Below are 20867 nucleotides of genomic sequence, written 5' to 3' on the forward strand. Positions count from 1 at the left end.
TTGTTTCCCCCGGGGCAATAACTGTATACACATTTGAATTAGTGTTGTAAGAAATATTTGTTAAAAGCAAAGTTTAAACTCACTCTTACGTGTCCAGGTAGAACTCCGGGACTGGAGAACGGCTGCAGAGCTTTTTGAGCGTGTGTCATAAAATATAAAAATCTCTTCAAGCTGAGATTCTGGCTGTTTACTAATTCTTCTTCAGCCATGTTTTATCACATTGGCAGCAGCTGGGATGACGCTGAGGAGCCGGTGGGAAGACGTTAGCAGTGTTAATGAGCGATTCGGTCCCAGGGTCTGAGGACTGCCAACATGTGGAGAACACACGGACACGTTTCACACGGGATGAGGCGGCAGCTCGGGATCGATCCACCGACTCATCACGACTCATCATCAACAGGTATCATTACGTGTGTGAAGGAAACTCAACCCTCGGTCTACTGTCGTGTGAAATCTCAGAGAATGGTTCATGTTTGAATTGATTTGGCTGCTGCTGGAGCTCTGATAAACTCTGATGTTGAGCATGACTCTCCCCCCGCGAGCCAAGAGGTTCACGAGTAACGAGAATAGACAGCTCTTCCCTCCTATTGTCTCCAACCTTCCAGCTCTGAGGTCGTGCCAGAAGGTTTTTTTTGAATCCAGAGCGATGGATGGTCCCACTGTCGACACAAAGCCAGCTCTGATTACAGACTTTCTCGCCGACATTGCGACGGATGTCAGTCACAGGCTTAATTTTAGAACGCTCTGGGTTTTGTGCGTGGAGCCCTCGGGGCCCGGCGTCATGATAACAGCACGACGAGGCCCAAATAACAATCAGATGCTCACCAGATCGCAGAAGAGCCTCCAGCACTGCAGAGTCCTTTTTTTTATTTATTTAAGGAAATGGAGACAAACTGTTTTCGGTCCATAAACCAACAGCTCCAGCTCCCCCCCCCACCCCTCAGTGTTTGGTGGATCATGGTTAAAGAGCTCAATCACACAGGTGAGGAGCGAGTTCTCAGTTCCAGGCCACTGAAACTAAATACGCAGATTGTGTGGAAACGCTGCAATATTTAACTGAGTTCGAGGGTAAATTATTCACAATGTGTCTGCTGCAATTATGCAAAAGAGATTTTAACCTTCTGGGTTTTTTCCACACCGATCCCCAGGAAGATATTAGAGTCAAAGCTTCATGAGTGAGAGCGAGCAGGCCTGTGTTTTTAATGAAGCAAATAGTGACGCATTGTGTGAAGGGAGCTGTGAGCCTCACCGAGCTGACATCGTGAAACATGGATCATTGTGAGTAGAATTATCATATTTCTTGAGCCCCTCAGTTGGAAAATGTTTTTTTTCTCCCATGTCATTATGGCTGAGTGTGTTTCTAACGAGTCTCTGGGCCGAGGAAACTTCATATTGAGTTTCAGGTGAATCTGTCAGGGAGTGAAAGGTGGCATCGAATATCACATTTCAATTTTACACAATTATTTTCAGAGTGTAATTTGATTTGAAAAGCTGTAAAAAACTGTATATATATATATATCTTTAGATATATATAAAGAAATTGCACTGCTTCCTATTTACAAATTGGGATTCAAAAGTACAAGAACGTGTGAAGTCTGACATGAACAAATCTCAGATTAAGTTACAGGATATTCTAGAAAATCTGTGGTTTTATGTCTATATTCAGAATGTTATCCAGATTTTTTTGTATCTACATTTTACATCCCAGCACATGTGGATAGATTCAGCTTCTTCAATTAGACTGAATCACATCTGGACCTGAAACGTTTTCTCACCTTTAACTTGCACTTTTCATTTCAAATGTATCACTACTATGTTTTAAAGTGAAACTATCACTGGACTAAAATCCTCTTAAACAAATGTGTATTTTAGTTTTTCCTTTCCGTTCATATCCAGAATCTAAAACTGAGAAAACACAACGTAGAGGACTGGAGTTGATCGATTGCTGTGTCGACTCTGGACGTATATGAAAGTGTTTCAGTATTGGCCGAGCGGCGGCTCTGCTCTGCATCACTATGTTAATCCCACCGTGTGAGAGGCTCCCCCCCCCCCCCCCCCCCCCCACACCACTGATCTATGAACCGCTCATATACACACAACTCTTTCCAGAACCAAATCTGTGCATTGTCGCACTAATTAAAATATTAAATCGATGTTCAGCTGGAGAGAAAGTCCCAATCTCCTCTTCATGCAACAGACTGAGGACACATGAGGAGGAGAATGAAGGGTGATTATAAAATGGATGACAGCTCACGGTGGTGCCAGTAATTAGTATTTTCGTTTTCTTGACTTCGAGCCGTTGGCACAAAGCGTTCGCCTGCTCGCCGCCGCCCCCCCGGTTCCTCCAGAGGAGCAGGAGGTCACCGGGAGTTGACCGACTGCTGCCGGCGAGCTCTCGCTGAGACGTGATAAGCCCAGAAGTCCAAAGTGGGATTCTTCTTCCCCTCTGATCTCTCATGTGGTTTCCACACGGGGAAACCGGGAGATTTGACCCTGGCTGTTATGAATCAGGATCCAGCCATTTCCATTGTTTGTCTTTGGGCTTTTCAGAGAAGCATCAAAATAGAAAGGACGCCCATCGAAACAGCCTCGCAGCCAGGGAGAGGGAGCTGTGGGAACGGGTCTGGCCAGACCTCAGAGACCACACTAAGCTGTCTGCTAACCAGCCCGAGCCTCCCGGCACACCGCTCACCACCGGCACGCTGCCTGCCAGCCGGCCGCAGGTGCTATTCCTAGCAGCTGCAGAAATTAACCAACAAATGATCTGGCTGCAAAGAGTCCATCTGCGTGTTTGTGTGTCTCTAACAAACACAAAAACAAAGTGTGTTGAATGCATTGTTGCGTAGTTAAGACCTGAGATAAAGCAATGGAACCGTCTTTGATTCTTTTTTTTTGTGTTAGAGTTTCCAAATCCAGTTTGGCAAGTTAAATGGTTCAAACTGGTTTTACTTGGTCCCTAAACGAACCTCCACCAACAACCGTCTTGAATTCAATTAATCACTTCACTTTTTTTTTTTTCTTTTTCAGATCAACAATCATTATTTCTTTTTCTGGGAAAACAGCGAAAAGGAGGAAAAACGCCCAATCTGAGAATGTGAAAGACGGTTACAACAAATTCCTGGATCCAGATCTGCACCAAACTTTTATGTGATCTTTCCTCAACCATAACAAATGTTTTGTGGTAATCTGAAACAAAGCTGTTGTTTTAATCTTGCTTCAGCGATAACGAACAGGGGTGAAAACATAACCTCTCCCTGCCTGCACCCTGGGCTGCTGATGGAATGCTGGATTTAGATTTAGATTTAGTCTGATATGAGAAGTACACGTCTCCTCTAACTTGTCTTAGTTCAGTCAAATACAGTCTCCCAGTCTCCCTCCATGTTCTCTGTAATGGTCTGTGTGCTGGTTACATACATTAACACTGCCGGACCATCAGGTGCCAAGAGAGGGATCGACAAGTATTAAAAAAAGTGATGTGTCTTATGAGAATATCGTTACAAGTGATAAATGAAGGTGTCAAAATCTGCTGCTAATGCTCCTCTGCGACGCCCGCACATTTCCTCCTCACCGTCAAATCCCCCAGAATGCTTTGCGAGGTGTGTAAATGGAGCGTGAAAGCAGCAGCAGGCTCAGCAGCTCTTTGGAGAATCTGCTGCAACTTAACGTCCGTTTTACAAGATTAATAAAACAAGATAACGGGCACGTGAGAATAATCCGACGCTTGCGCACCTTAATCTTTATATAAGAGGTTAATTAGAAGCAGAGGCGGTAACAAGGGGGCGGGGGGGGGGGGGGGGGTAGTGGTGTAAAGGTGCTGCAGCTCCACGTGAGTTCCAGGCCCACCCACCCTGCAGCTCCTGGAGAAGGTCCAGCCATTTTGGTTCCTGTGCTGAAGCGCTGCTCTCATGCAGCTCGTCACAGAGCCTGACCACACGTGTGCTGCTCTGGATCGAGACGCTCGCATGCATCGAAGACAGGAGTGTTTTCACGGAGCGGCCAAGAGGAAGTGGCAACGGACCATTCGCTCGCTTCGCTTCGGAGACTGATTACTGCACGAGAAGACGCTCGGGGTGGATCCCTGTGCACAGAGGAGCTGTGTGCTGACTGTGATGTAAGAATACATAACGTGGACTCACACACTTGTGCGCATATATTTACGATCAATGAGGCGAGTGTACTTTTGACACCTTTATGATTCCTCACGAACAGGACGCAGCTTCACTTCCTGTCAAAACTGAAAAGCGGCCTTTTCTGAATACGGTGAAAAAAACCTTCACGGTGCCTCAGGTGAACTTATTAAAAAACAAAACGTGACTAACAGAAAAATAAGGCTCTTATTAATGAGCTGCTGCAGCGTGGGGCTCAGCAGGCCACTGTGGTATGAATGTGGGGCAGTTAACTTTGAGCAGGTGATGCTAAGTGAGTGGTACAGCCCATCTGGAGCAGCTCAAATTAAACCTCAAGACCAGGAAACAGGCACAACAGGTCGAGCAGTGAACAATCCAGACTTTTCTATCTGCGTTAAAAACTTCTCTTCAGTGGGAAACTTTCACTTCATCCCTGAAAGCGACTCGATGATCGCCGAGTCAGAGAATCGCTCTCGAGGTGACACGGCGGCTTGATGATGTGCAGCCCTTTGCAATTAAGTGCGGCTGCAAAGTCTGTTTTACAGTCGAGAACGAGGCCTGGGTTTCAACAATGTCGCCTGAAAACTTTCCACAGTTATTAAACGTCCCCGTTTGCAAACCGCAGCCACCGGCTCTCGATCACCATGTTTTGGTTTATGGTTGAGTTCGGGACTTTGTTCCTTCCGCAGTAATCAATCGCTTCCCCCCGTGAAGTTTGTCTCCTTGTTTCTTCACCACAAGCCGAGCACCTCCAGAGTCTTCCTCTCCCCGGCTCGTGTCTCTGTGCTACGGCAGCTTGTTCTCCTCATGTCTGCTCGGGTTTGATGTCTAAACACTGGACGCTGCAGGACGCACACACGCACACAGCAAGTGCAGTAAAACCCGGCCCGAGGCACGGAGATGAAACAGGCAGCACCACCACGGGCACAGGCGCTTGGAAGAGGATCTGAGGATCGCTCAGCTCCAGAGTTCTCTCTCCGTCTCCCTCGCTCTCCCTTGTTCTCAGCATTTCCTAATAATTAGTGCTGCGTCGCAGATGTGCATTTCTCCCTTTTCGCCCTCCTGTAATTCCATCCTCTCCACCCTCCTCGGATGCGAACGTGGGATATTAGGATGAGGAGTTAAAGGGGAACATCATATGCTTTCTATTTGATAAGGCCATTAAAGAAGAGAGAGCGAAGTTGAAAGAGGAATCGCCCATAAGAGGAGGCAAGGGAGAAATTACAGGCAGGCATATTTGAGGACTATAATCATATTTTAAGTAGTTTGATGAACCCTAAACACGGGGGAGGAAGAAGAAAAAGAAAAATGCAATCGACTTCGGTGGTTTGGAAATCGATGTGGACGTCAGCGAGCCCGGAGCAAATGAGTCAACAAGCAATAAACGTTTCAAAGGAAACTGATAACTTCATATTTGCTGAGATTACGGTTAAATATCTGCAACTGATTGGAAATCAATGACTCATATCCCTCGATAAACAAGAATCACACACAAGCTTCCAGCCACATTATTCACACAGGATGAGAGACTCTGAGCCACGAGCCGATGATGCAGGAAACTCTTTCATCTGCAAGAGAAAGTCTGACATTTTGAAAAACAACGGTGATATTTCCTCCCTGAGTCAATAATTAAAATGCCACCGGTGCAAACAGGAAGTCGTCTGCGTGGATTCCGGCCTCGGCCATAAATATTTAAAGCTGCACATAGCTGGAATAAATGGCACTTCATCACACTGAGGCCTGCGAGCATTATTGATGAGCGTTCAGAAACAAGCCTCCTGGATTCCTTCAAATAAACGGCAGAGGGGGACCTATAACCTGCCGCAACACATAATCCCTCCATTTTGCTCCAGCCACTTCCTGCCCCTCACGTCTCCCGGCTGGAGAAAGTGGACCTGGAATGTTTCTCCGTCAGAATCAGACACCGTTTACCGACGTGCAGGCCCAGAGGTCTGGAGGTTTTAAAAAAAAATGCAGGGATCCTGTTATTTTGATACCTCCTCCGTTATCCACCCCCTTCTTTCATACCACATCGATTTGAAAATGCTCAACTCGCAGCGGCGGTTTGAATCCAGCCAGAGCAGGGAGGAGGTCCCTGGTTTACTGGGGCCCCCTGAGGGACCACACAGCTGGCCGGCGGTAATTGGGCCGTGCGAGGGGACCGCGGTGCAGGAGGAGAAGGTAGAAGGGAGTTGACCCTCCTCGCTGACCCTGCTGGACGCCACGCTGCGACAGCCCTCCATCGCAGGTCGGGGTCCAGGCCTGTGAAACATAAAATAGCCTTTTCTCTGCTCTCCTCTCGCTCTGTCATCTCATTCCCACTCCTGATGTCATTCCTGACTTTCTCTGACTCCCTCTGTTTCTCTCCGTTCCTCTATTTGTGTCATTCGTCCTCATGGCAGAGTTTAAAGTGGAGCTCGAGCAGGTGTTTGCCTCCATCTAGTGGCGGAAATGTGCAGCAGCACAAGAGAACTGAGGTTCGTGCTTCCAGTTTCCTGAACTATGACGTCATTGTTTGACTCTGGTGTTCATGTGCTTGAACTAAGGGGGACCAGGGTTTTACTGTCAGGACCCTGAGGCCTGTCTCCAGCACTTTACCTGTTTTCTAGATCACTTCTTAAAACCGTGTTTTTATGGGACAGACTTGATTTGAGGATTCAAAGACGAACTGATTAGAATCTGCTGGTCAAAGGTCAAGGTCACTGTGACCTTATGAAACCTGTTTTTACCTTGTGAACGTCGAGAGATCCTTTCAACTTCAGCAGAGATGTTCACTTAGACTCACAGATTAACTGGTAGGATTTTAAACCGTAAAGGTCAAAGGTCACGGAGGCCTCAGAAAACATGCCTCTTGAACAATGTGCCCTCTCGAGACTTTGGCATTTGGGAAAATAAAGATAAAGTGGTTTCAAATATAAAACCATTTCAAATGCACTTCAGAAGAAGAAAGAAAAAAGGTTACAGCCATACAGTTATAGTACAGTAGTTGAGAAGTACACAAAACTGTTTGCAGATACTTTTATCTCCTCAACCTCATATCCTCTGTTTCCTGGACGTCACAGTAACAAACCACACGTGATCAGATGTTCATACCTCGGCCATTTATTTCTTCAACATAAGAAAGAAGGGACTTCTCCGAGGTAAGAAAAAAAAAACATTGCAATTTAAAATCCTGTGCACTTCCTCGATGTCTCGTTCTGTGAAGGGAGCCGTCCCCTTCCTGCAGCGTGAAGTGAGATACACCAACTGAAAACTTTTATCTGTAAGGCTTTGGGTGGGGGGGTGGGGGGGGGGGTGCATGAATGGACGTGGAACCAACGAACAGCCGATCCTCCACCGCTAAAGCCCCCCCCACCCCGAGCAGTGTGGCGGACTCCGGGACGAGTCGGCTGATTTGTGCTGGAGCTCCTGCTTTAGGCCGTTTGTCAGGATGGGAGCCAGGAGACGATGACAGACCTGGAGTCAGCGCTCTACCTGGGCCAAGCAGTGATTTCCGGTGTTTGTTTGGACGCCCTCAGGAGGACCAGATGAACGGGGCTCATTGCATCATGGGCAATTCGAGATAAGTTCAGCCAGATGGGTTTTCCATGATGTCAGATATCAACTGTCACTAACGGAGGGTTCTTAACGCGTCAGGCCTTTTGGCTTCTTCGGCGCAGATGGCCGAGCTGCACCTCGTGGGAACACGGAAATCACAGGAAATGATTTGTAAGTCAATTTACTCTTCTCTTCCGTGATGAAGAACACGACTACCTGGCTCGATGCTCGATGGTTTCAATCCCGCTCTCTGCTCCGGTAACTCGGGTTTAAACAAGCACCGTGAATGAATCACAATTACAGCCCGGGCCCAGGTCCGGCTACTATTACCTTATAAACCCGTCCTAAAACAACAGGGATGATGACGCTTAGCTGGAGAATCACAATCACACGTGTGCGGACAGTTCAGTTTCCAACGGTACAAAAAAAAAACACCACTTTTATTAGAAAAGCCAAAATAATAAACGTGGAATCAGCTTAAGTCCCGTTGCAACAGGACAACTGGAAATAAAAAGGTCAAGAAGAAAAATGCACTTTCAACTCTGAACACACACAAACCGAACAACCTGTATACTGTAACAGGCAAGTTATGACAGTAAAATGCAGAAATCCACATTTGCTTTAGTGCGTGTTACATACTCAGTATATATAACAATATACATCTATGGCATTTCACGTTTGACATTCTCAATAATACATAAATGTACCTGGAGTATAACCCACAAAGTGATGCTGGTACCTTGTTCAAAAGAAACTTTACACTGACGTTACATTTCACACACAGAGAAGAAGGAAAACGAGGGGCTGGATCGAAACGACGTCAATCAGCTGTTAAAAAAAAGAGCTTTGTGCACAAAACCACGAGATTTGTTGACCAGCAGGTGGCAGTGTTTGTCTGTTACTCAATGCATAAACTAGACTGGAGCCAGGAGGGCAGCCATCTGGGAAGTTTTCTGTTTGTCACTTTGATTCAACCTCAAAGAATAGAGCCCAGTGTGAGGGAGTAGAAAATGTCTGATACTGATATACAGGCCGATATACATGTTTTTTCTTTTTTAAATTTCCAACGATTTGTAAGATGTCGTTTTCAAGAAGCTGTGGAAAAACATGTTCTTTAGGTTTGAGATGTTACCAGCAAAAATAAAAGCTGATACCGACCCATATATCTGTAAAAGGCTCAAACTGGTCAATAAATCTTTGTTTGACAGAAAACTTCAAACTGCGGCTTCCTCACGAGCCCAGAGCGGCCGATGGCTGAATCGATGAGCAGGTCGGTGCCGGCAGCTGATGCTGTAAAGTACGTGCCCTCGTCCTGGACCCGATTCAAAGCTTAAAAAAAACACTAACAGGACGTTTCCCAACTTGTGGAGAGTTAGTTGTTGCTTTTTCTCGAGTTTTCCAGAAGGAGGGGCCGTATCGTAGAGCAAGATGAAAACGTTCAGATGAGTGAGACCCCCCCCCCCCCCCCCCCCCGCTCCTCTATAAAGACAACCGAGCCGATCACAAACATGTACAAATGGCTTCTGCACAATACAGTCGGTCGCTTGGCACAATGTTGGTGTGTGTGTGTGTGTGTGTGTCGCTGGGCTCGGAGGTCAGTGGTTCTCTGTCTGTAGAGTATTCCTTGTTTTATTGTTTAAAAAAGAGACAGCTCAGGTGTCTGTGTGGTTTGGGGTTCGTGATGAGGTGATGGGGAGAATCCAGAGCGACGCATGCGCTGGGTAACTCTTGAAAACGCTCTCAGATTCGAACGACTGATTCCTCTGGTTTCAGGTGTTTGAGAGTTTGAGATGCTTCAGATCTGAGAGATTTTTCAAGTGTGTGAGATGATGAAATGACAGGACGCCCCCTGCAGGAGAAAGAGGTCACAGCCCCACCGGACGTTTCAATGCATGTTCTCACAGGTTGGATTGTATATGAACTGATTTCTGTATAAACATTTTTTCCCACTGAAAAAATATAAGATAATAAATATATATCATCAGATAATTTAACGGTTTCTTCAGTTGATCTCTCGACTGTTTCCTCAACTCACAGATCGGTTGATTGGTCGATAAATATCAGAAAATAATGAAATTAATAATTGTTAGAAGCCAAAGGATGTTTAATTACATAATTAAATGTAATTTGATTAAAATTTAATTAATTATAATATAATATTTTATTCAAGCTGCGACGTCTTCTGTCTACAATGATTGCACAGCGCCCCCTGGTGGAGAGTCTGCAGCCTGCTAAATGTAAACATAGCACTGCATTGAAATGTGAAGTGTAGCTGGAGAATCACTTCTCTCTCAGAGCCGGACCACGTTCACACCCGGTGTTCGAATCCGTCAGGAGTGATCACGAGGGGACGACGCTAAGTCCAGGTGTCCCAGGACGGACGTTAAAACCAGGTGTGAACGGGGACCCCCCCCCAAAAACCCCTGTCAGGAAAGAAATCAAATGATCCCGAAGCAAAACATGATGAGATGATGAGCGTGAGCGTGTCCTCGGCCGGATCAGCCTCTGGGGACAACGACCGATATTTTGACCGCTACTCGCTCTACAATGTTTAGTTCGTCCGGCTAACGAGAAAAACGTTTCTCTGCAAGAAACCTAAACAGTGATACTTCTTTTAGGTCTTATATGTCAGGCCGACATTTGAAGAAGCTACAGACTCTGCGACATTCCGAGTACAGAGACGATTCGCAGGTTAACCCGTTAGCACCCTCTGCTGCCACCTGCATCTTGGTAGTTATGGCGTCTGAAACTTAAAAAACCTGCGTAAACACGATGACGTCATGTCCTCAGTTTCCCCCGCTGAGCTCCAACACCCCCCCCCCCCCCAGCCGTGGTCAGCGGGTTTTGCAAAATTGCGATAGTTCCAAAATATCACAATTCCACAGAACACTGTACATGCACATCATATCTGAATATCAATGCACATGTAACTCACTGTGAAACCAAGTAATGGGAGTACTCTGTGATGTCATATACAAATATTATATGATATATTAGGACATACTGACAATACCTACACGTTACAGACACATTGCTCATACATTCATATATGTCAACACTTAAATATGTATATACAGTATACATGTATATATTCATATGTATACAGATATATATCCGAGGAGGAGTAAATAGTGCCATTAATGAGGTGAGACGACCTAGTTCCCGTTTCTTCTCTCCGGTCACACGAGCAAACTAACTCTAACCCTAACCCGAGGGGGGGCGGGGTTTAGAAAAGCACCGCGTCACTTCACACCCCCCCCCCCCCCGGCACGATGTCTAGTTTACAGTATTTACGCCCAGTACTAAATACAATGTCACTCAAAATGTACTCTTCAACTATATGTAACAACTACAGCCGGAATAGTCATATTTATATGTGATTACATTCTATATATATCTGATGGGAGTATTGACATATATTGCAATGCTTTGATACGTACATACGAAAAGAAGGCGTTCCACCCTGTGTGTGTGCGTGATAAATTACTGCACGACACAGACACACACACACACACACTCCTCAGGGTGAGACATGTGGTGTGTGGACCTCGGACAGACTGTGTGGATGAACTGGCAGTGGACGACTCTCTGGTGTGATGACTGGAACCTCCGGGTGAAGGTGGGCGACTCCCTCCTGCTCTTTAACACCTCAGGCCTCGAGTTCGAAGGTGGCTGACGGACACGATTAGTTCTAACCCGAGGAAATAACAACGGTGTATATTGGGAGGGGGGGGTCGAGTTGTGATGGATAAGAACCAATCAGCAAGAGAATGTGTTTCCAAACACGACGGTTTCAAACTGAAACACATTCGGCAGCATTTGCAAACGTCATTATTGGGGTCAAACTTCACGTGAAGGAAATCATTTACATCTAGAGCGAGATTAGACACTGATATGGATATCGCCCTATGTCGTTAATGATTAGAATTTGAACCTTTAACTTTTGTATTTTATAAAGTTTAACCGTAAACTTTTTGAATAAATCGTATAGCTACTGATTGAGCCACCGCTTTCAAGCTAGAGGCCCGAAACTGAAATTCCTCACAAAGCTGCAGTTTGATGGAACAGAGTGTGAGTTTCTGTGTTTGTGCGTTAAACATCTGTCCCTGCAGACCGGACGACTTTAAGGATTGTGTGGGCAAACTGAACTCTAAGGGGCTTTTTCGTTTAGTTTTTCCTGGAATGTTTGGACTAATCCATATTTACATATCCGACTCATTTAGTCTTTAACGTTCTGCGTCAGTGACCCTCGATCTCTTGGAGTTCATTCAGAACCTATAGAGAACTCCTGCTGGCGGAGACATCGCTGACAGTCCCGGCAGTGGAGAACTATGGAATGATTGTGCTATAATCTTGTATTTAAAAGTATTTTTTGTGTATAAATCAGGGAAAAGTTTTCACCGTCTGAACTTGGGGGAACTTGAGGAATGCTTAAAGTGGCTCAGCTCAAAAAAGATAGAAATTTAGAGCTTTGAGGTGCGAGCGGTGAGACGTCTGCACATCTGTTCGGTGAGGAGGTAACAAGGGGGGGGGGGGGGGGGGGTTGGTTTGAAGTATTGGAGATCACACTCTTTGTCCAGAGAAGGCAGAGGACGGACGGATGCCCCCCCGCTGAGTGGCAGGGAGACGTGGACCAAAGATTCAGAAAAGAAACAGCGTGTACATGTGTGTGTGTGAATGAGGATTAATTATCTACACAGAACGATGCATGTATGTCTGTGATTCTGAATAATACCCCTGGTGGTCAGATGAGTGCTGGTTTAGTCTGGGGGGGGGGTTAGTCTCCGTGAGCAGCTGAGGCCTGTGAAAGGCATGATGGGAGGAGACGGAGGTGGGGAGGAGGGTCTCTTAATATCATTTGGTCTTTAGTTTTCCCACCTCGCCGTTCAGCTTGCCCTCCTTCGCCAGCTTGTTGTTCAGCTGGGACAGCTGGCGGAGGAAGCCCTCGTTGGGGCCGATCTCTCTCTTGTTTCTCACGGTGGCCATTGCCAGCCGGGCGTCCATCTTGTGGCGGAGCATGAGGTAGGCGATCACCATGGTGGGGGAGCGGCTGTAGCCTTCTCTGCAGTGCACGTACACCTTCCCTGCAGGACACAGACACAGAGACAATAAGATGTTGGTGTTATTTATTATATTTACAGAATCACGATTAGCATTACCTTCCTGTAAGATGTAACTGATACAGATATATCTTACAATATATCTGTATCATGGCTGCATGTTGACATTTACCTGAATGAACACATGAAACATGTTTTCATTGTGTAAATTTGAGACAATCCTGCAGGATTCCTACGTCGTGGATGATCAGGACCAAAAACAATGATAAAACAAAAGGAGACAAAGGAGAGCAGGAGCCATGGGGAACATGTGCTGTGAGCAAACTTGTCTAGCGAAGCATTTTCTGAGCCAGAAGATGCAAAATCCAAGACCTGACCTCTGCTGCCGACTCGGCAAAGTCAATCATCTTCACTGCAGCCTCATCTTCATCGATTCCTCATCCTGAAAACAGCAACGACTCTGTGCACACAACACGTATGTTCCCTGTATTTGTGTTGTGAGCCCTGTTTGTGTTGTTTGTGTGTAACTTTCTTTTAAAGACGAGATGGAACCTCAGGGGGGGGATTGGACTTGGCAGCTGATGTGTCGGGCTCAGGTCACATCTGCAGATTCTGCACTTTATCAGGAAACCAACACAGATCTGTTTCGCTCCCCTGGTGTTATCTCATGCCTTTCCGCTGTCATTAGATATCCCTACGTCTTCTCCTCTTCTCTCTTCTCTCCTCCTCCTCCTCTTCTCTCCTCCTCCATCCTCTTCTCCTCCCCGTCCTCTCCCCCTCCTCTGTCCTTTGCCGATGAGACAACCTCTTCAGTATCTAATCTCGCTCCCTGCCACAGATCAATGTCGATTCTACTGTATCCTCTTGTTAAACTCACTACCTGCCAATGTTTCCTTCCTTCTCTTCTCTTCCTCTCTTCTCTTCTGCTTTATTCTTTCCTTCATATGTTAACTCAGTCTTTCTTGTGCCTCCACCGACCACTCCAGTTTCAGGTCACTGTCCAAGTTGATCTGTGACTTCAGGTGAACGTCTGTGCCACATGTGAAAGGAGTCTCTGTATAGACCACAAGGAACGTGCAGATTCACCGTGCTGAGAGATTCTCGTTATAAAACTGTACATAGATGCAGAATGGGTTTGTAGACCAGACCAATTCCCCACTGTAGCCTCGTGGCTTCATTAGATTCTTATGAACAATGCACCGAGGCAGTTTCTCATTAATATCCTGCAGCCGTGACCTTTTCGCTGCTCAAAGCTGAGGGGTCAGAAAATGTCAAAGATAATGTTGCACAACGGCAAACTCCAGCAGAACCAGGCAGCAGGAGGTGAAACGGGTTCTCCTGTTTCTGCTCCTCCTCCATCCTCCTCCCTCCTTCACTCTCTCGTTACAGCACAGAAGTCTCCTGGGATTAATCCTGTTAATCTGCTAAAGAATATTTATAAATCAAATGTCTTATTTCAGACTAATTTCCCTGGAGATTTCTTATTTTTTTCCGTTTCCCAGAACAAAAGTGTCACAGCAGGGCTCAGGAGTGGGTCAGATTTAGCCTGAGACGCTCAGGACCATCACCATCATCTTCATCTTCATCATTATCCTCATCATCATCATCTCCTGTGTCCCACATAGCAATAAATAAAAGAATAAACGTACCTTTTCCGTTATTGTGTGCTAGGGCCTTGTCGATAAACTCCGCCCCCTCCTCGAAGAAGGCACTGAGGATGAACTTCTCCGTGTCGTTGGCCTTGATGCCGTGGTACGTGATGCCCGTGCCGGTGTAGAACTCGGCACAGGTGTTGACGTGCATGAAGGAGGTGCCCTCGGCCACGTTGAGGACGTGCGTCACTCCCAGTTTCTGCAGCCGCATGGCGTTCTGCGCCACGAACCTGTGAGGGCGAGACCAGAGACATGACCACGGTTTAACAAGACGGAAACAGACGCTGAGAAAACAAACTTCCTCTGATGGTGAAACAAAACTTGTTTGTGATGAGAACACGGCAGAACAAGACGTGTCGGACAAACACCAGCAGGAACAATCACACCTGACAGATTCTTCTCTGTGAGGAACACAGCGCGTCAGCACTGTTTACTTTAAAGTGATCTTCTAACAATGTAGGTTGCATCTTTCACGAGGCTGCTGCTGCTGCTGCCTCGTGCATTTGGCAGCGTCGCAGCTTCTCTTGACTCGAGGCCAGATTCTGTAAATCTGCAGCTCGTGCACAAGCAGTTCTACAGATTGTTTCTTACAACTGTGGTCGACCGGAGGTTAAATTACAAAGTAATCTACAGGTCTGATGATCCTTCACTGCATGAAACTGAAGATGCTTTAATGCTGAAGTGAGAGACGACATCGAACCTCAGAGAAATGAACTGTTTGTTTTTTAAATAAATATTTAGTATTTACTAGTTTTAAGGAGCTCATGTTTTTACACAAAAACTACAGAACTGATTACACCCATTGAATTTTCATGCAAATCCAAATCAGGGGGTGGATCCAGGAATCGGCTGTGGCTGAGAGGTAGAGCGGTCGTCCTCCAACCGGAAGGTCAGCAGTTCAATCCCCAGTCTGACCCATCTGCATGCCGAAGTGTCCTTGGGCAAGACGCTGAACCCCGAAACGCCCCATAGAATAACTAAGTGCAGTGAATAGATGCACTGTATGAATGTGTGTGTGAATGGGTGAATGTAGAACTGTACTGTAAAGCGCTTTGAGTCATCAAGACTAGAAGAGCACTGTATAAATACATTGCCATTTACCATTATTCAAATAATTTCAATTTGTTTTAAACAAACACACATATTCCTAACAAACAGCAACACAGTGTTTGGCTGCTCTCGTCTGATTGGCTGAGTGCCTGTGTCCACTGGCTGCAGGCCCTGTCCATTGATTCTGAATGAAATGACTCTTTTCTTTATGTTACATTAAAGTTTTATGAGGCATTTTGTGCTAATTAACCAAATAGAATTTATGTTTAAACACAAGAAAACATGCTGCAGCTAATAAAGACATCAGATTCTCTCGAGTCTCAACACGTGAGAAAGGGAATCACACCATCGCTGTGGATTCCAATATAAAGACAAATTAAAACGATTCTCATCTGTATTTGCTTTATTCGTATCTGAGCATCATGAATCTCAAGGTGAAACCGCGATGTGTGCGTTTGATGCCGTGTCTGCTTGCAGTCGATATGAAGCGGGCGAGGCCGAGGTGACCCTGCAGCTCCCTGGAGGCGGCGGCCTGCAAACCCCCCTCTGCAAGAACTAATCCAACCAACCCTGACTGCCACCATTTTGCTTTACAGCCCGGGGGGGAGGAACACAGCGACCCAACAGCAACCCGCCAGTGACCCGCCAGCGACCCGTCTGCTCACGGGTCAGTACCGCTGCCGTTTTACATATTTGTGTGCATTAAGATTGCGTGTGAGCGGGTGGGCATGGATGATTGAACATGTGTCACCCTACGTCCATGCAGCTCCATGCAGAGCAGCGCTGGGTTCAGCCGATTCATACCCTCTCTTCCTCTCTACCTGGCCAGTCCCTACCTCCACCTCCTCCTCACCCTCCTCCACCTCCTCCACCTCCTCCTCCTCACCCTGGGATCTGCAGTCCCACAACATCCATTATTAAAGAGCAGCTTCACAAAGAGCCAGAGTGTTCCTCGTAGACAACAACCGCACCTCCAGTTCGTCCCTGAACTGCACACAGTGGGTTCAGAGTGCTGACGGCCACAGATCTGAGAACAGGGCACGAGTTCAGGAAACATTGTGATTTATTTCTGGAGGAGAGCTTCTCAGCGGCTGCTCACTTCAAGCGGGAGCTGTGCGAGTCCAAGTCTCATTGAGCTGGATTTACCTCCATCAGAAAGGAGTTTTTATCCTTTTATTTCTATTTTATTCGATTTGTTTTGACATCTGTTCATTCTTTTCTTATTTTACAACCCTTTGAGTAACTCTAATATAAATGTGCTTTATAAATAAACTTGACTTGACCTAAAAAAAACACTCATTTAAAAAACACTCCACAGTAAAACTATATATTCTGAGCTAAAGACGGCTAATGGGTTTGACTCCTGTGGGATCGCATGACTCATAACTGGAACTGGGCCCATTAACCTTTTTTACATTTAAGACTAATTAGACTCCACCGTTCAGTTTCAGTGCATCTGTTTGGATCTCATTCCATCGGCCTGCTACACGGTTTCAGTTGTAACGAGGTGCGACTCATACCGAGCCTCAGTAGAACGTCTCCGCGGCTCCCAGTGGCTCCCAGTGGCTCCCAGTGGCTCCCAGTGGACTTGGCTCCGGCTCTAATCAACGATCAATACCGCTTCTCTCTGGCTGAGCCGTTGGTGCGATCAGGTTTCTGTACACTGGCCTTGTCTGGAACCCGTAAGTTCTTCAATATTAAAGTACTCCACTAATGGACTTTGATAAGAGGCTGCAAAGCAAAATGCAGCTTTTCTCCCTAATCACTCGACATGATTCCTTCATCAGACATGAAGGCGTCTCGCCCTGGAAGCAGCCGGCTCATCAGAGTCTCTGCTTCCCGCCTGCTGCCCGGTGGCGCTCAGCGGCGTCCAGCACTTTGTTTGGAGACTTGGCCGAGCAGCTCGGGCTTTTCAGATTGATTCTGTAGAAGCTCTGAGGTTCAGTGATGTTCATGTGTTTCTTCCTGCTCGCCCTCCTGCACTCCACCGCTCAGACACACTGTCTCATCCCCGGGCCGCTTCTCTACAGTGAATCCATACAAGTGAGATTAAGGGCGGCTCGGTAAAAGCTTATATTACATTACAAGTCCGATAAAAAGCTTTTGGAAAGTGTGTTTGTTTCCCATCGCTGCTTCTCGACGTTGTTCCGACAAATTTGACACTTGAAACCAGAAAATCAACCTTTTACAGATGTACAGCAAATGTCATTGTTCAATTACCGACCTCAATAAAGGGATTCTGTTCTGTTCTATATAAATAAATACGATTATAGTGTTTTCATTCGTGTTTGATCACCAAGTCGCACCGTCATGTTTCTACGGAAGCTCAGAACGGACAAACTGAACACTGTCTCCACATAGAGCGGTTCACAGGATCAGTAGGTTGCAATCTGCCACCTCACCACTAGAGGCCACTAGTTCCTTCACACTGGTCCTTTAATCTGCACCTGCTTTGATCATCGTTTAGCAAATATCTGTTGGAGCTTCGCGACAGACAGAGGTGGAGACGCATCCTCCATCTTTATTTACAGTCACCAACTCTTCATCACTGACTTATCATTCATACACAAGTTTAATTTGAAACTGTGAATAAGGCTCGTGTGTGAGGATTAAGGTTTGTTGTGTTTTATCTTTGTGTGTTTGTCCCGCAGGCGGACGATTCTTCTCGTTGACGATCTTACACGTCCATGCTGGAAATACCAGGAACAGGTTTTTTTATGGAATGCAGCGCTATAAATTCCTACGGCCTCGGCATGTTCATTACAAAACCAATAGCAGCCAACCACCATGGATTTATGGTTCTGCTTCTGCCTCGTGTGATATGAAAATACAGGACATCCGCTGCACATGTGTGCGTTTGAGGGCTCAGCAAATCTCACAGCTTCATACAGCTGGTGTATAACATGACTGTTAATGTGATTAACCACAAAGGAAACAATGTGTTATATATTTAAGTCCGATTTACTTGATATTGACATTTTAATCGTGGTTTTGGCAGAAAAAGATCCTGATCCGTGCTCACTTTACACTTTAACAATAATTACCAGCACTAATCAGAAGTTATTAGGACACGTGGGGCGCTTGAAGTTGTCTTGTGTTTGTTTGATTCGCTCTAGAGGTTATGAGACAAGTATTCAGGACAATATCGTGTTAGAAAGGCCCCCCCCACTCCAGAGGAAGACCTCCTGCTGTGTTCACACATCAGATTCACACGACTCTCGAAGTCTCGGACATTCCGGCTCAGACATGCACCTCCTCCAGAGAATCTCCAGAGTTCAGTGCACGTCTGATGAAGGTGATTATCTGCCTCCTCTTCATCACAGGAGCGTCTCCCTGTGTCCGGCTCTTTGTTCTGACACAGAACAGAACACTCCTGCCCCTGTGGGTGATGAAGAGGAGGAGCAGAGGGGCAGTGATGATGGAGGGAACCACTCAGGAACCGCGGCTCTTTGTGTCTCAACAACATTCCAGATCTTAGAATATTTAGGATTCCTGTTGTTATTGTTGTTCTTCCTCCTGCTGCGCGAGGCTCAATGTCACCGCCGGTGCGTCGAGGACAACAACAACAACCGCCTGTTGTCGTGATGACAAAGTGGAGGCGCCACAACAACAAGCCCGCCCTGTGTGCGTGAGATCGTGCGTGTGTGTGTGCATGCAGACATACGACACGGTTGTCATTGTCGCGTCTGGAGGAGGAGGATGATGATGATGGTGATGAAGATGAGGGAGCGTCTGGGACAACCGGTCCTACCTGTCAGACATTATGGATAGAGGGATGGAGGGATGGAGGGATAGATGGAGGGTTGGAGGGATAGAGGAGGAGGAGGAGGAGGAGGAAGAGGAGGGTGACTCACGCGTTCCCGATGTAGATCCTGGGGAACACCTCGTTGAAGTGCTGGGTGGGCAGGCTGTAGAAGCCGCTTTCGTCCGCCAGCATCTCGTTGAGTTGCTGGACCGTCACCTCCCCGGTGCTCGGGGCCGGGATGACGGCCGGGGCGGGCGGCGGCTGCTGCTGCTGTTTGCCGGGACTCAGGTGTTTCTTCATCGCTCCTCTTCTTCTTCTTCCTCCTTTTCTTCTTCTTCTTCTTCTTCTCCTCCTTCTTCTTCTTCTTCTTCCTCCGCTTCTGTCTTTCTCTCACCAACGCTCGCGCACATCCGGTGACACGCTCGCGAGCTGCATTCCCCGCTCCACACGTGAGTCGCGCGCGCGCCGCCTCCTCGTCGCTGAAGCTGTCTGACGGCGCGCGAGCTGCTCCACCGGCTTGTTACCGAACCCGCCAAGTGTGACGCGCTGTCAACAAGTGGTTCCGGTCAAACCCCTTCACAATAAAGGCGTCCACTGATCTGCACTTTGTCTTCGTCTGTTTTATGTTTCAACATTATATTCTACTTTTTGATTTGTTTTATCCTGGATGTTCTAATGCTTTACGAGGCATCTTGAAAAGTCCCTTAAATAAAGTCATTATAGTTGGTATTAACGGTTCAGTGTGTGGAATTTAGTGACATCTAGTGGTGAAGTGTCATATTGCAGCTGAACACCCCTCACCTAAGCCTTCAGTAGCCTTCAGTTGTCATAAAAGCTCAAAAGGATAAGTTTGTCCAGTTTGGGCTACTGTAAAAAACATGGCGGCCTCCGTACATAAAACATCTAGATGAAACACACAGGTGAAAACCTCAGTAGGATTATATTATATATAATTTCTGCCAAGAGATGAATTTGATCTAAATCTTACACTGGACCTTTAACAGGAATTTCACCAGTTGAGCAGATCCCAGAGCAGATCTGACGTCTGGACGTTTTCTCTAGAAAATGATCAGTAAAGTCTGAGTCTGTTGGTCCGGACTTTTTCTAGAACTTTTCCCTGCCTTCCCCTTCGGACAATACGGCAGGAACATATCCAGGGAATAATTCACAGCAAGCAAAGACATGATCCAAATAAATTATTATTATTGTCGTTATGAATGTTCAGTTTCAGGGCTTTTATTTTAACGACGTACTTGGTGCAGCTTCCTGGTTCGTTGTGTGGGACTTGACTCTCTCTCCAGTGTCTCGGGCAGCAGAGCAGACACACCCCACCTCCAGCAGACACTGTCCTGAACCTGAAGGGGACAACAGGGAGGACACCGTGCTGCCTTCAGGTGCAGCTCGTAACATCCTTACATTACACACATAACATGTTTCATAACAACACACAGACATTAGGCACCGACATGTTCTTCCTGTGTCTCCACAAACAGAAGAGCTGTTTGTGGAGACACAGGTTTTCTATGCAGGACCTACCACAAGAGGTGAAAATATAAATTTTAACCCTTAAAACAACAGAGTCTTCCTGAACTTAATATTTTTTTACTTAATAAAATCCTGATTTCAGTGTGATTTAAATGATCATACCTGAAGGCAAATGACAATAATCATAATAATAAATGTTTCTCTCTTTGGG

The 20867-nt window shown here is 46.4% G+C and overlaps 1 protein-coding gene across 1 annotated transcript; it reads right to left on the minus strand.

Annotated features, from left to right (window-relative positions):
• Nucleotides 1-12210: 12210 nt before the first annotated feature.
• dusp3a (dual specificity phosphatase 3a) lies at nucleotides 12211-19688 on the minus strand. Its single transcript, XM_062414088.1, has 3 exons — nucleotides 19281-19688; nucleotides 14374-14606; nucleotides 12211-12748 (listed from the first exon to the last, which is right to left on the minus strand). Exons 1-3 carry the CDS (start codon nucleotides 19469-19471, stop codon nucleotides 12519-12521), a joined length of 654 nt encoding a protein of 217 aa, XP_062270072.1. The 5' UTR covers nucleotides 19472-19688; the 3' UTR covers nucleotides 12211-12518.
• Between the last annotated feature and the right edge of the window lie 1179 nt (nucleotides 19689-20867).

This window comes from Platichthys flesus, chromosome 20 (genome assembly GCF_949316205.1).
Source record: "Platichthys flesus chromosome 20, fPlaFle2.1, whole genome shotgun sequence".
Lineage (NCBI taxonomy): Eukaryota > Metazoa > Chordata > Actinopteri > Pleuronectiformes > Pleuronectidae > Platichthys > Platichthys flesus.

Excerpts from the sequence above, each read along its gene's own strand:
- dusp3a (XM_062414088.1), bottom strand. The coding sequence starts at position 19,471 with ATGAAGAAACACCTGAGTCCCGGCAAACAGCAGCAGCAGCCGCCGCCC. Across the intron at positions 14,607-19,280 it reads AGGATCTACATCGGGAACGC|GTTCGTGGCGCAGAACGCCA; the intron begins GTGAGTCACCCT and ends TCGCCCTCACAG. Across the intron at positions 12,749-14,373 it reads AGCACACAATAACGGAAAAG|GGAAGGTGTACGTGCACTGC; the intron begins GTACGTTTATTC and ends TGTGTCCTGCAG.